The sequence below is a fragment of the Ictidomys tridecemlineatus genome, chromosome 4 (assembly GCF_052094955.1).
Source record: "Ictidomys tridecemlineatus isolate mIctTri1 chromosome 4, mIctTri1.hap1, whole genome shotgun sequence".
Lineage (NCBI taxonomy): Eukaryota > Metazoa > Chordata > Mammalia > Rodentia > Sciuridae > Ictidomys > Ictidomys tridecemlineatus.
This window is the reverse complement of record NC_135480.1, coordinates 209,112,101-209,124,175: the sequence shown is the minus strand read 5'-3', so window position 1 is coordinate 209,124,175 and position 12,075 is coordinate 209,112,101. Positions and strand designations below refer to the sequence as shown.

General features: G+C 59.6%; 2 protein-coding genes across 26 annotated transcripts in view; both read left to right on the top strand.

Moving 5' to 3' along the window:
• Positions 1–2,327, top strand: part of Snapc4 (small nuclear RNA activating complex polypeptide 4) — a 23,272-nt gene extending 20,945 nt beyond the window's left edge. For 16 of the 17 annotated variants that reach the window (XM_078048709.1, XM_078048718.1, XM_078048715.1 and 13 more), the window contains one exon: positions 5–222. The gene's annotated coding sequence lies outside the window, so the exon portion shown is untranslated. Of the gene's footprint in view, positions 1–4; positions 223–2,222 lie in introns of those variants that run through there. The other variant, XM_078048707.1, reaches the window with a different exon arrangement.
• Positions 2,229–12,075, top strand: Card9 (caspase recruitment domain family member 9). 9 transcript variants are annotated; one of them, XM_078048742.1, is made up of 14 exons: positions 2,233–2,327; positions 3,346–3,477; positions 3,636–3,844; positions 4,302–4,439; positions 5,198–5,502; positions 5,580–5,759; positions 5,882–6,025; positions 6,385–6,510; positions 8,488–8,679; positions 9,048–9,089; positions 9,444–9,492; positions 11,017–11,069; positions 11,594–11,670; positions 11,763–12,075. In XM_078048742.1, the coding sequence occupies exons 2-14, from the start codon at positions 3,458–3,460 to the stop codon at positions 11,860–11,862; spliced, it is 1,635 nt and encodes a 544-aa protein (XP_077904868.1). In that variant the 5' UTR covers positions 2,233–2,327; positions 3,346–3,457; the 3' UTR covers positions 11,863–12,075. The 9 variants fall into 9 exon arrangements, with proteins under 9 accessions (XP_077904864.1, XP_077904868.1, XP_077904863.1 ...); XM_078048737.1 differs by having other exon boundaries at positions 11,594–11,678; XM_078048741.1 differs by having other exon boundaries at positions 11,017–11,093.

Below are 12,075 nucleotides of genomic sequence, written 5' to 3'. Positions count from 1 at the left end.
TCAGGACAAGGACATAGAGCCCGCACCTACCCCAAGAGCCCATCATCCACCGTACAGGAGAAAATAGCCAGGGTCTGGAGAGCTGCTGCCTGTAGTAGGCAGGAAGAAACCCAGCAGAGTGGCCACGTTGGTTGTCCCAGGCTTGGCTGGTCTCTAAGTACAAATCTCTGTTTGAAGGAATAAAGTAAATGTTCTATTTTTCAATTAAAAAGCAAGACAAGCTTTTGTGATTTTGTTGTCTTAGGGTACCGGGTGGTAGACCCAGACTGCCACCACCAGAATTGTACTGCCGGTCAGCTCTGGGAATGCATGGGACACCAGCTGGCTCGGCCACAGGGTCCTCAGCCTCCGCTGAGCCTTGAGCTCATGGCCCCTGAGCTCTGGAGAGGTTAGAGAAGTGGCTCCTGTCTGTTTTGGGGAAACAGGCTGTGGCTCTGGCCACACTGGCCCCAGGCAGCGTCCCCAGGACCAGTGGCCACCTGCCTGCCCACAGTCACAGCAGCGGCTCCCTCCCTCTGGTGGTTCCTTTCCCGTGGGCATTTCCTGGCTCCGGGCCAGAGCCCAGCCATGTGCCTGCCCCTTTGCTTTCCCAGTCCTATCTCCTCATGTGGCTTCCCACTCGCCCAGGCCTGGGACCCTCCTGTGGCTTGGTTCTCATCACTTACTTCATTTTCTCACTGGCGATTTCCAGCTCAGAGAAGTAAAAGGAGGGGTGCCTGTCCAGGTCCTGATGGTTTGGGGACCATCACAGGCACTGGACCCGCCCTTCGGCTATTAGGCTCTGCTGCTGCAAGTGTACACCGCCACCAGTATCTAGTTTTTCTCGCCGATTCCTCTGATCTGCAGGTTGTAGAGTTTTCTTAAAATTTATTTCCAAATACTTGGGAATTTTCCAGATATCTTTCTGTTGCTAACTCCTAGCCTAATTCTGATAAGTCTGAGAATGTGAATTTAATGTATATTTGTGGTCCTGGAGATCAAACCTAGCTACAGTTCAGTGGTACAGTTCCCCTGACCTTTTTTATTTTATTTTGAGTCAGGGTCTTAAAAGTTTCCCAAGCTAGCCTCTAACTTGGAATCCTCCTGCCTCAGCCTCCTAAGTCCCTGGGATCACAGGCATGGCTGCTGTGCCCAGCAACGCCTTTTTTCTTCAGAATACACACCTGGGGCTAGGGGAGTAGCTGAGTGATGGAGCACTTGCTCAGTATGTGCAGGTCTGGCTTCCATCCCCAGCACTGCAAAGACAAAACCCCAGAAAAGATACCTTTATCCCTCATGTACAAATGGGATGCTCTAGGCAGGGGAGCCCCTGCCACTTCCCTGCTGTGACAGCACAGCCTGGGTCACCTCTGCAGTCGAGGAGGTGCTGCCAGAGCCTGGGGCTGGAACATCCCTAACTGCCTGCTCCTCCACACATGGGCAGGGCTGCTGGCCCTCCATGGAATCCGGTAGGAGAGCTGGTCTCGCAGGGTCAGAGGCCATGCAGGAAGGGAGTGGTCAGGGGAGCTTCCCACCCTTTCCACTCAACCCTTCTTGGTAGCTGTTGCCTCAGCCTGATGGGCAGGCCAGGTGTGGCTCGGTCCAATCAGTTCCTCCTGCTGAAGTGGGGCCTGGGGCTCTCCACACTCCTCAGGGACCAGGCTCCAAGGACCGCCCTAGATGTGGGCCAGAGAGGACTCTGTTGCCTGTCGCCCATTGGCTTTGGCCGAGCTTTGCCTGCCATCAGCTTCTGGGAGTAACCCCCATGCATCCTGGTAGAAAGGGAGACTGGCATGGGGGTTCCCAGTGGCAAGGACAGGGAGGACATCAGGGTGCCTCACCCCCTGTGGAGGGCTTAAATGTCTAGCCGGACAGTGGGCTGGCAGCAGTGCGCCGCAAACACGCTATTACTCCTGACCTCTGGAAGGTCACCCAGCCCTTAGACCATGTGCCCTCCTGGGTGCCATGGTGGGTTGGCCTCCTCTAGCATAGGAGGGCCTTTGCCCTTCTTTCCACATTTTCAGGTGGCCCTAAGACCTGGGACCCTGTCCCTGGGCAGGCAGGCTCCTCTGTTCCCCAGAAGACTTCCACTTCCCTCCCCTGGGGCCACCCTGGCTGTCAAACCAGAAGCAGGCCACCAGGGACTGTCCCCCTGCGGGAGGACAGGCCTGCCTTAGTGGTGTTAACCAGAACACAGCAGGAAGTCAGAGCCTCCCTCTGAGCTCCACCCTCGCTCCCTCCAGCACCAGCTGCCGACAGCATCTCCCAGATACCCTGGCAGCACCAGATCCTGGTGTTCCCACGGCCAGGACAGCACGCAGCTGGCAGGTGGCTCCTGCAGGACCGAGGTAGGCTGGCCTGGAGCCCTTCAAGAGACTGGCATGGGGGAAGGTGGCTGGGAGACCATAATCTTGCTGGGGACCCTGAAGCACATGCCTAGAGCAGTGCTGTGCTCCCACAAGCCAGCCATGCGGCCTCAGCGATTCCCGGGCCCTGCACGGCCACTCTGCAGAGACCTGTTCGCTCAGAGGAGTCAGTGGTGGGAGTTGGTGTGGGCCATGTGGATTCGGGCCAGAAAGACAGGCAGTAAAAGCCCAGTGTTCCCAGTACTGTCCCCTGGGCAGGGAATCGGTGTGGCAGGAAGCTGAGGAGTTATTCAGAAGAGCATGCCTGTCTCAAGGGCCAGTGGCCCAGCCAGCTCCTCTGGCCAGTCAGGGCCCCATCCCTGTCTCAGGGAGGTAGAGCTGCTTGGCTACTGCCACCTTGGCCCAGTCCTGAAGCCAGTCACTTGAGCTGTGCACTGGTTAAAGAAGATAGCAAAGGATGGGCCCTCATGGGAAGATCCCTTGTCTACAGCTGGCCTGAGTGTCCCCAGCCTGGCAGGAGCCAGGCCCTCTCTGGGCCAGAGAGTGCAGGGGTCACCAGTGCCCAGGACCTGAGAACCATGAGAGGGTGCGGCAGCAGCTTCCCTGGGCAACAGGCAACCCTGCCAGCCCCTCGCAGCATGCCCGGGTCTAGGCAAATGCCCCCGTGAGCAGCCCTCCACCACCCTCCCTAAACAGCTCGGTGACACGGGGAGCTGCCATGGAGCTGTTGCATCACCAGCCCATGGCTAGCGGAAGGACTGGGGGGCAGGGGCCTTGGGGGATGAGGAAGTCCTCCACAGCCTGGCTCCCTCCCAAGGCAAAGGTGGGAGGGCCACGAGCCAACCTGCCCCTCGCCCAGCCCGGATGCTGGACGGCCAGGACTCACAGTGCCATGCAGGGTGGCCCCGTGGGACAAACCTCCTCCCACCACTTTGGAGTGTCATGGTGCAGGGGAATGTTCTTCTCTTAGACCCCAGCTGTTCCTCTCATATTTACCCAGGTGATTCAGGAAGAAAGCAAGCTGGGCAGAGGGGCAGGGCAGGAGCTCAAAAAGGAGACAGCTCGGTAGCCTGATAAGGAGATGTCCCGATGCCTCTGCTGTCCCTGGGGAAATGGTCATACAGCCAGGAATGTGAGGGTAAACCCCTCAGATGCCCCTGGGTGGGGCTCCCTGGTGGCCCTGCCCAAAGCCCTGGCAGGACACCTGTACACTTGGTGTGGGCTGACCCTGGGGGTAGACTCCAGCCAGGGGCACAGCAGGTGGGCATCCACCTTGGCTGCTCTCCCCAGCTCCAGCCACCAGCCTGCGGAGGCCATGTCGGACTATGAGAATGAGGACGAGTGCTGGAATGCCCTGGAGGGCTTCCGGGTCAAGCTCATCTCTGTCATCGACCCTGCCCGCATCACGCCCTACCTGCGCCAGTGCAAGGTTCTGAACCCTGATGATGAGGAGCAGGTGCTCAGTGACCCCAACCTTGTCATCCGCAAGCGGAAAGTGGGTCAGTGTTGCCCCCACGTGCTGCCCCAAGGATCCAGGCCCCAGGTGGCTGCTTTGTGCCTCCCTGGCCCTGGCCCACCCAGGTGGACTGTGAGCCCCAGCCTCCATCCTGAGGACGGAGTGGAGGTCCCCTCCCATGTTGCTGGAAGCTATGATTGAAGTGGCAGGGAGCTCACACACCACTAAGGCCCTGGTAGGCCTGGGGTGGGCGGGCAGCACTTTGTCCCCATCGTAGACCACCTGCAGGGCACCTCCATCAGATCATTACCCTGACCTCTGTGTTGGGCAGGCCAGGCGTGGCCAAAGACGGGTGGGGCGGGCAGGGGCACACACAGCTTGGGGTACCTCGTGCCCAGAATGCACCCCTCCTGCACCTTGGGAGCCTCCTTCCCAGCCCTGGCCCTGCCCCCTCCCGCCCCCAATGCCCCAGTCCCCAGCCCTGCCTCTCTGGCCTGCAGGCGTGCTGCTGGACATCCTGCAGAGGACAGGTCACAAGGGCTACGTGGCCTTCCTCGAGAGCCTGGAGCTTTACTACCCACAGCTATATAGAAAAGTCACCGGCAAGGAACCGGCTCGTGTCTTCTCCATGATCATCGGTGAGGGTCAGGGTGGGGTGACCTTGGGGGTGGGGTCCAGGCACAGGGTCTCCTCCTCGCAGGTCCTTCTGGTAGGTCTATAGTTCATAAATTGGGGGAGAAAGAACCTGGAAGTGGGCCAGCATGAAGATCCTGCCCCCACCCCCCCATCCCACTCAGGGTCTGGGTGCCTGCATTGCTGGGGTACCCCTGGCCTCCAGAGGGGGAGCTTCTGCGGGTAGGAACCTCTCCCGGCCTCAGAATACCCACTCGCTGCGGGTTCCTCCTCTCTAAAGCCTTTGTCCCCACAGAGTCCTGTGGTTCCCAGCAGGGGCAGCGGGATGCTCTCCTGCCGGTAGCCCACTGGTTTGCTGCATCTCATTAAGATCCTTTTTAGCAGTGGCCGTACCTGTAACCCCAGCTACTCAGGAGGCTGAGGCAGGAGGGTCCCAAATTCCAGGCCAGCCTCAGAACTTAGTGGCCCTATCTCCAAATAAAAATAAAAAGGACTGGGGATGTAGCTCAGTGTAGAGCACCCCGGAACCCAGGGGTGGGAGCGGGGAAGATCTATTATATAAAGAGAGAAAGAAGGGCTGCCCTGAGCCCTGGCCTGGAGTGGCCTGGGAGAGGATGAAGTGTCCTGTTCATGTCCCCCAAGCGGAACAGAGACCAGGCAGAACTGGCCTGCTGACTCCAGCTGCTGGTCCTCAAGCACCTAGGGTCATTTAGGTTGGGCAGATGCAGGGGTGTGGCTCCGTCTGACGCTGCCTGGCCCCCAGACGCATCTGGGGAGTCTGGCCTGACACAGCTGCTGATGACGGAGGTCATGAAACTGCAGAAGAAGGTGCAGGACTTGACTGCGCTGCTGAGCTCCAAGGACGACTTCATCAAGGAGCTGCGGGTGAAGGACAGCCTACTGCGCACACACCAGGAGCGGGTGCAGCGGCTCAAGGAGCAGTGCGAGGCCGGCGGCCGCGAGCTTAAGCGCTGCAAGGAGGAGAACTACGACCTGGCCCTTCGCCTGGCGCGCCTCAGCGAGGAGAAGGGCGCAGCACTCATGCGGAGCCGCGACCTGCAGCTGGAGGTGAGCGGGTCCCACTCCCGGGTGCACCCTGCTACCCTGCCTGGAGCCTGGCTGACTGGACCCCGGCGCCCCTGCAGGTGGACCAACTCAGGCACAGCCTCATGAAGGCAGAGGATGACTGCAAGGTGGAGCGCAAACACACGCTGAAGCTCAGGCACGCCATGGAGCAGCGGCCCAGCCAGGAGCTGCTGTGGGAGCTGCAGCAGGAGAAGGCCCTGCTGCAGGCCCGTGTGCAGGAGCTGGAGGCCTCCGTGCAGGTGGGGCTGCGCCAGGCTTCCACACCAGGCTTCCGCGGGCGGCTCATAGCTAGGGGCAACACAGGCACTGGCAGCCAGGCAGCCTGGGCCTCCCGTTCATAGTTGCCCTTGGCCGTCTTCAGGAGGGGAAGCTGGACAGGAACAGCCCCTACATCCAGGTGCTGGAGGAGGACTGGCGCCAGGCACTGCGGGACCACCAGGAGCAGGCCAACACCATATTCTCCCTGCGCAAGGACCTCCGCCAGGGCGAGGCCCTCCGCAACCGGGTAGGAGGGTTGGTGGCAGGCACAGGCCTGGGGTGTTAAGCCAGTGCCCACTGGGCATCTGGAAGGCAGGGTGCTGGATCTCATTTAAATTCTCTGCTGCACCACTTCTGGGGGTACAGCCCTTTGGTGCGGGCTCTTTGCCTGCATTTGCCTGGGAGGGTGGGGGCCATCCCTGGGGCTCACAGTGCCTGTGGCAGAATGGTGGCCATGGCCAGGGTCTCTGCTGGGTCTGGCCCACTGTGGTCTCTGGCCCCTGGGGCCTCCTCCTGGTCCCAGCTGGCCTGACCAAATGTACCCTCAAGTGCCGTCCCTGAGGCCAGGTGGCCCAGGGCTGGTCAGCTGAACAGCCCCTCCTGCAGTGCATGGAGGAGAGGGAGATGTTCGAGCTGCAGTGCCTGGCTCTGCGCAAGGACTCCAAGATGTACAAGGACCGCATCGAGGCTGTCCTGCAGCAGATGGAGGAGGTGGCCATCGAGCGGGACCAGGTGAGTGCCTCCTGCCTCGTGCGGAGGTAAGGATGCAGGGAGGGAGCAGGTCCCCAAGCTCATGGCCCATGCAACATGGAGTCCATGGCCAGCTTCCCACCCGGCCCATCCCACTCGGGAAGAGCCGTGGTCACCCTGAGCCTCCTCCTTCCACGCTCCTCTCAGTGCTATACGTTAGTTTTCTTTTATATATCTTGTACAAAAGAGGGCTTTCCATCAGTCTTATTTTGCAAGCAACTATTTTTAATTTTATTTTTTGTGGTACTGGGGATTGAACCCAGGGGTGCTCTCCACTGGCTTGCACCCTCAGTCCTTTCTTTTTTCTTTTCTTTTTCTTTCTTTCTTTTTTTTTTTTTTGAGACAGGGTTTCATTAAGTTGCCCAGGTTGGCTTCAAACTAGTGGTCCTCCTGCCTCAGCTTTCTGAGTAGCTGGATTACAGGTGTGCCCCACAGTGCTCAGCTGCAAGTAGCTTTTTTTTTAACTTAAAAGAACTGTGCGTGCCTGTCTGGGGAACTCTTGTGGACCCGGCGGAGCATCCCACCACAGGGCTGCATCTGCACCCTGTCTCCCAAGCAGCTTCCTAGAGGCTTTTCCAGTTGACAGCTGGTGCTCCTGCCAGTGCTGGAGGGGGACTCATGACATGTATCAGGAGTCCTGAACCCAGACTGCTGGGAGTTACCTGTGGAGACACAAGGACCCCAGGAAAATAGCGACTCTGCCAGTCCAGCAGGGGCTCAGCCACCATCCCTGCCTTGGGCACAGAGTCCCAGGCCGATTCCCAGGCTGAGGGGCTGGAAAGCCTCTGGTGGGAGGGAGGGGACTGGCTGCACCCTGGGGCTGCTGCCCAGCAGCTGGTCCAGTGCCAGGCACTGGTGGGCTTGGCAGGGCCATGTTTGGCTGTCTCCAAGAGGTCCAAAGTCAGAAGCAGGGACAAGAGATAGGGAAGCAGCCATTTACCAGTCAAGTCCTGGCCAGGGTGGGGCCCACTGGCCTGTGGGCTTCTGATGGTCTCCTGGACTGCTGGCTGCAGTTGGGGTCAGAGTTCTGCCCCACTGTAGTGTGCCCTCCTCTGCTAGCACATTGGTCTCACACCTCAGGGACCCTGGGTAGGATACAGGCATAAAGGAGCATGACAGAAGCTGGACACAGTGGCCACACGTGTAATCCCAGTGAGTCTGAGGCTGAGGCAGGAGGATCGTAAGTCTGAGGCTTTAGCAAGACCCTGTCTCAAAATAAATAAAATAAAATAAAAAGTGCTGGGATGTGACTCAGTGTACAGCACTTCCAGGTTCAATCCACAGTACCAAAAATAAGATAAACAGAAGAGCACGACATTCATTTTTAAGAATCTTATGTAGCCACTGGTGGTCATGCTCTGGATGACCAACTGCATCCAGTCCTTACCAATCACAAGAACATGGATAGGGAACAAAGATGTGCTGGGTATCCTCTGGGAATTGAGGGACTCAAGAGTTGACACAGGGCCACAAGGTCTGCCCTGAGGTTGAGAATATGGAGATTTCTAACCTTTTTCCTCCCACAATACTGGAGATTGAACCTGGGGTTCTTTATCATTAGCTACATCCCCAGCCCGTTGTGGGTTTTTGTTATTGGTGGTGGTTGTTTGTTTTTGAGATAGTCTCACTAAATTGTTGAGGTTGACTTCAAACTTGTGGTCCTCCTACCTCAGCCCCCTGAGTTGCTGGGATCACAGGCATGGCCACTGTGCCCTGCGAGTTTTATCTTCTTCACGCTTGTCCACTTTCCATCATGTGCCTTCATTACTTTACAATCCCCAAATGCCATCTGTGTCCAAGGGAAAGGAGAGGCCTGCGCTGGCTGGTCCCACGCAGCTCCACTGACTCCGAGAGGTGCTAGAAGTCCTGCTGGGAACTTGCTTTAGAAGCTGGGAGTCATGCTGTAAGGAGAGAAGCAAAGAGAAGCCCTGGGCTGAAGGTGGCCTGTGTCTCCTGCAGGCCATGGCCTCCCGGGAGGAACTGCACACGCAGTGTGCCCGGAGCCTCCAGGAGAAGGATGAACTGCGCAAGCGGGTCCGGGAGCTGAGCGAGAAGGCGGATGAGCTGCAGCTGCAGCTGTTCCAGTGCGAGAGCCGGCTGCTGGCCGCGGAGGGCAGGCTCAAGCAGCAGCAGCTGGACACACTCACCCTGGTGAGCTGCAGGACAGGGCGGCCTGCTGGCTCAGCCCTGTGGTCCTGCCTGGGCCAGTCAGTGCAGTGAGGGAGTGGGACCCAGGCGTGTGGCCAGGACAACCCCAGACCTTCCTTGTGGTGCAGTAAGGGCTGTTAACACAGCCCAGGCCCAAGCAGGACGTGGGACTGCTGGACACTGGCTGTGACCAAGTGGAGCCAGCAGGGTGGGGTGGTGAGGAGGAGGGACATTCTAGGCAGAGCCTAGAGAGGGGAGAGCCAGAGCTGAGGCATGTACGGGGGCTCCTGGAGGATGGGGCTGGACTGGGACCCTCGCCATACCCCACCCACCCCACGCTGCTCTAACCAACCCCTCTTCTTTGACCACAGAGCTCTGATCTGGAGGACAGCTCCCCCAGGAATTCCCAGGAGGTGAGCGTGACCCCAGGATGGTGCCCGGCTGGCCTCTGTGGGACTCCCAGCTTCCACCCACCCACAGCCACATTTATGCTCCCAGGGTCCCACTGAACTGAGCCTCCGCTACCCAGCTCTGGGCCAGGCAAGGGGAGAGGCCCATTTGCTGGAGGGTACAGTGAGGTCAGGGCAGTACTGCTGGTGCAAGAGCTCCATTTCCCAGCCCCCGAGGAGCTGCACAGAGGGGAGACAGGCACCATGCCTGGTTGGGGTGCAGGAGCTGCGTGGGCTGTGGGGTAGGTGGGGTCCAGTCCTGGTGGGGAGTGGTGGCTGGAAGGAAGGACTAACAGTGACCTGTCTTGTCTTTGGAAGCTCTCACTGCCCCTAGATGTGGAGGAGGATGCCCAGCTCTCGGACAGAGGTGAGCGGGCACACCATGCACCATACTCCTCTGGCCCAGAAGCACGGGGCTTGGCCTTCTGGTCCCCTTGAGCCCTGGCCTGTAACTAGTGCCCTGTTTCTTCAATCTTCACATTCTACCCAGCAGACAGGAAAACTGAGGCTTGGGGGTGTTATCAGGTCAAGGACACCTAGAGAGCAGAGAATCTGATTCAAACCTGGGGCCCAGCTGGCAGGATCCTTGGTCCAGTGAGGACAGGTTCCCCTGGGGCAGTGGGTGTGGAGCCTCCACCCTGGGCAGGCCCAGGAAACGCAGAGTAGAACAGGGCTCCCCCACCCTCTCCTCACAAAGCTTCCTGTTGCAGTGGGAGACACAGTAAGCCAGTGTCCAGGCTCAGAAGGCCAGGGATAGAGGAATGGGGCTGCATGCCGGGCAGGGGATGAGGAGCACCGAGGGGCCTGAAGAGGCTTCCAGTGGGCCAGGCAGGATTCCTCCTGGGCTCATTTTTAAATGGGGCTCTTAGCCCTAGAGACAGACTGGGGGTGGATGGGAACAGCTGGGTGCCTCTGGGAGTGGCCTGGATGTGGGCAGGAGCTGGGGAGGAGTCTGCTCTGGTAATGGGGGTCGGTGGGAGGTGGGGAGGGTGGTGGGGTACCCCAGGGAGGTTGCGTGGGAAGTCAGAAAGACTTCCTCAGGGTTGCCTGAGCCCAGCCTCCAAGCAGAGGCAAAAGGGGAAGAAGTGGCAGCAGATGGAGAAGTGGGGGCGGCCATCTGCCACAACCCAGAGATGTGAACTTGAGGCTACAGAGCCCCACGTGTTCAGGGGTGGCAGACTCAGGAGTAGCCAGCTCCCAGGGGGCTGTGGCAGGAGCCAGGCAGCATGGAGGCTGAGCTGAGGGGGAGTGTCAGCTAAGAGCAGCTCAGGAGGGGCGGCCAGGCAGGCAGGACACAGCCTGGCACCCCAGCCCCGCTGACCACCAGTACTTCTTCCCTAAGGGCCTGAACTTTGGTCTGCCTAGATCCTGGGAGAGTTAGAGGGGTCCAGCAGCCTGGAAAGTTCTGCTTCCAACTGCGGCAGTATCCCAGCCACACCTCTGGAGGCCCTGGGCCCTCCTCTTGAGGTTGCCCCTGCCCACTCCTAAGAGCCACCACACCTGAAAATGCTACTCAGCAACTGGGAACACAGCACAGCCTGACGGGGCTTGGGGCCACCTGAGAAAAGTGTCCTGGAGCCTTGGGGTCCTTGTTTGTCTGTTTGTCGTTGGTCTTTGGGGGCAGCCAGCTCAGGAGGAATGGATGGTTGATGGAAGGAGTTGTGGGACTCTCTAGGACCAGCAGCCTCTGCCTGCCTCAGAAGGCTTCTCCTTGGAGTGAGGGGAGGCCAGGCTAGGGGTCTGGGCCTGTTTTCTTGCCTGACCATGGAGACTAACTGGCCATGTGAGAACCCAGGAGATCTTGCACTGGGCAGCAGGGAGGGGGAGGGGCCGCCATGCTGAGTGTGGCCCCCCAGGTGGGCAGGACCCACAGGCAAGCTGTCCTTTCCAGGAGGCCTCGCTGAGGGGGAGAGACAAGAGCAGCCCTTCGCAGCCCCGCAGAAGGTGTGGCTTTCACTAAACCCCCATGTAAGACCCCCAGGTTCCTGCAGCCCTCGGTGGGCTTCAGAGACTAATCTCCAGGAAGGTGGTGTCTCCACTAGGGCAGCTGGGGGTGATCCAAGGTCTCTGCTGTGGGTTTTGGGGTGGAGTGTCTGGAACATGAAGTGGAGCCCCTACCTTCTTGGACACAGCTCCAAGAATGGGGGTTTGGGAGGGTGGGGTAGCCATAGAAGGACACCCCATTTCTGGTCTACCCAGCGGGAACTCAGCCTCCTTATCCATGGCACAGGAGTCCCTCAGCCAAAGGGCCATCTGGGTTGTGTACTAGCAAGAGCCCAGGCGGGAGCCTGAGCGCCCAGTTGCAGGAGCCCGCGCTGCCCTGTCATCAGAAGGCAGCCCTATGCCCGGGTCACCTCGGGGGGCAGCCCCGATGGCCAGCTTGGCTCCAGCCTTCTACAGCGTGCAGTCCGGGGCAGGAGGGCGCGGGAAGAACACGGCCATCCAGCTGCGACCGTGCCCTTCCGCAGGACGCTGGCGCGAGCAGCGGCGAGCCCCCGGAGAAGGAGCGGCGGCGCCTCAAGGAGAGCTTCGAGAACTACCGCAGGTGGGCAGGTGGGCAGGTGGGCAGGTGGGCGGGACGGTCTGGCGCGGGCGCGGCCCACTAGCCGCACCTGCCTCACCTGCGGCGTCCCTCAGGAAGCGGGCACTCAGGAAGATGCAGAACGGCTGGCGGCAGGGCGAGGGGGACCGTGGGAACACCACCGGCAGCGACAACACCGACACCGAGGGCTCCTAGTGCGCCGGGACCGTCGTGGGGCGGCACGCAATCCCCGCACCTGCAGCGGACTCCACGCCGTGGCTGACCTGGCCACAACAAATGAGCTGTTCTCCCCTCCGTGAGGCTGCCCGCGCACCTAATTTTTAAATGCGCCTCCTATTTTTACTGTACGTTACCCTTGTTTTGTGGAAACACCGGAAAGTGCAGTAAATAAAAATAACCTGCGAGCGA

What these genes read in the sequence shown, in the direction of transcription:
- Card9 (XM_078048736.1), top strand. Translation starts at nt 3,458, where the DNA reads ATGGTCATACAGCCAGGAAT. An exon ending in CATCCGCAAGCGGAAAGTGG is followed by an intron (nt 3,845 to 4,301) that starts GTCAGTGTTGCC and finishes TCTGGCCTGCAG; the next exon opens with GCGTGCTGCTGGACATCCTG. An exon ending in TGCCCAGCTCTCGGACAGAG is followed by an intron (nt 9,493 to 11,016) that starts GTGAGCGGGCAC and finishes TGTCCTTTCCAG; the next exon opens with GAGGCCTCGCTGAGGGGGAG.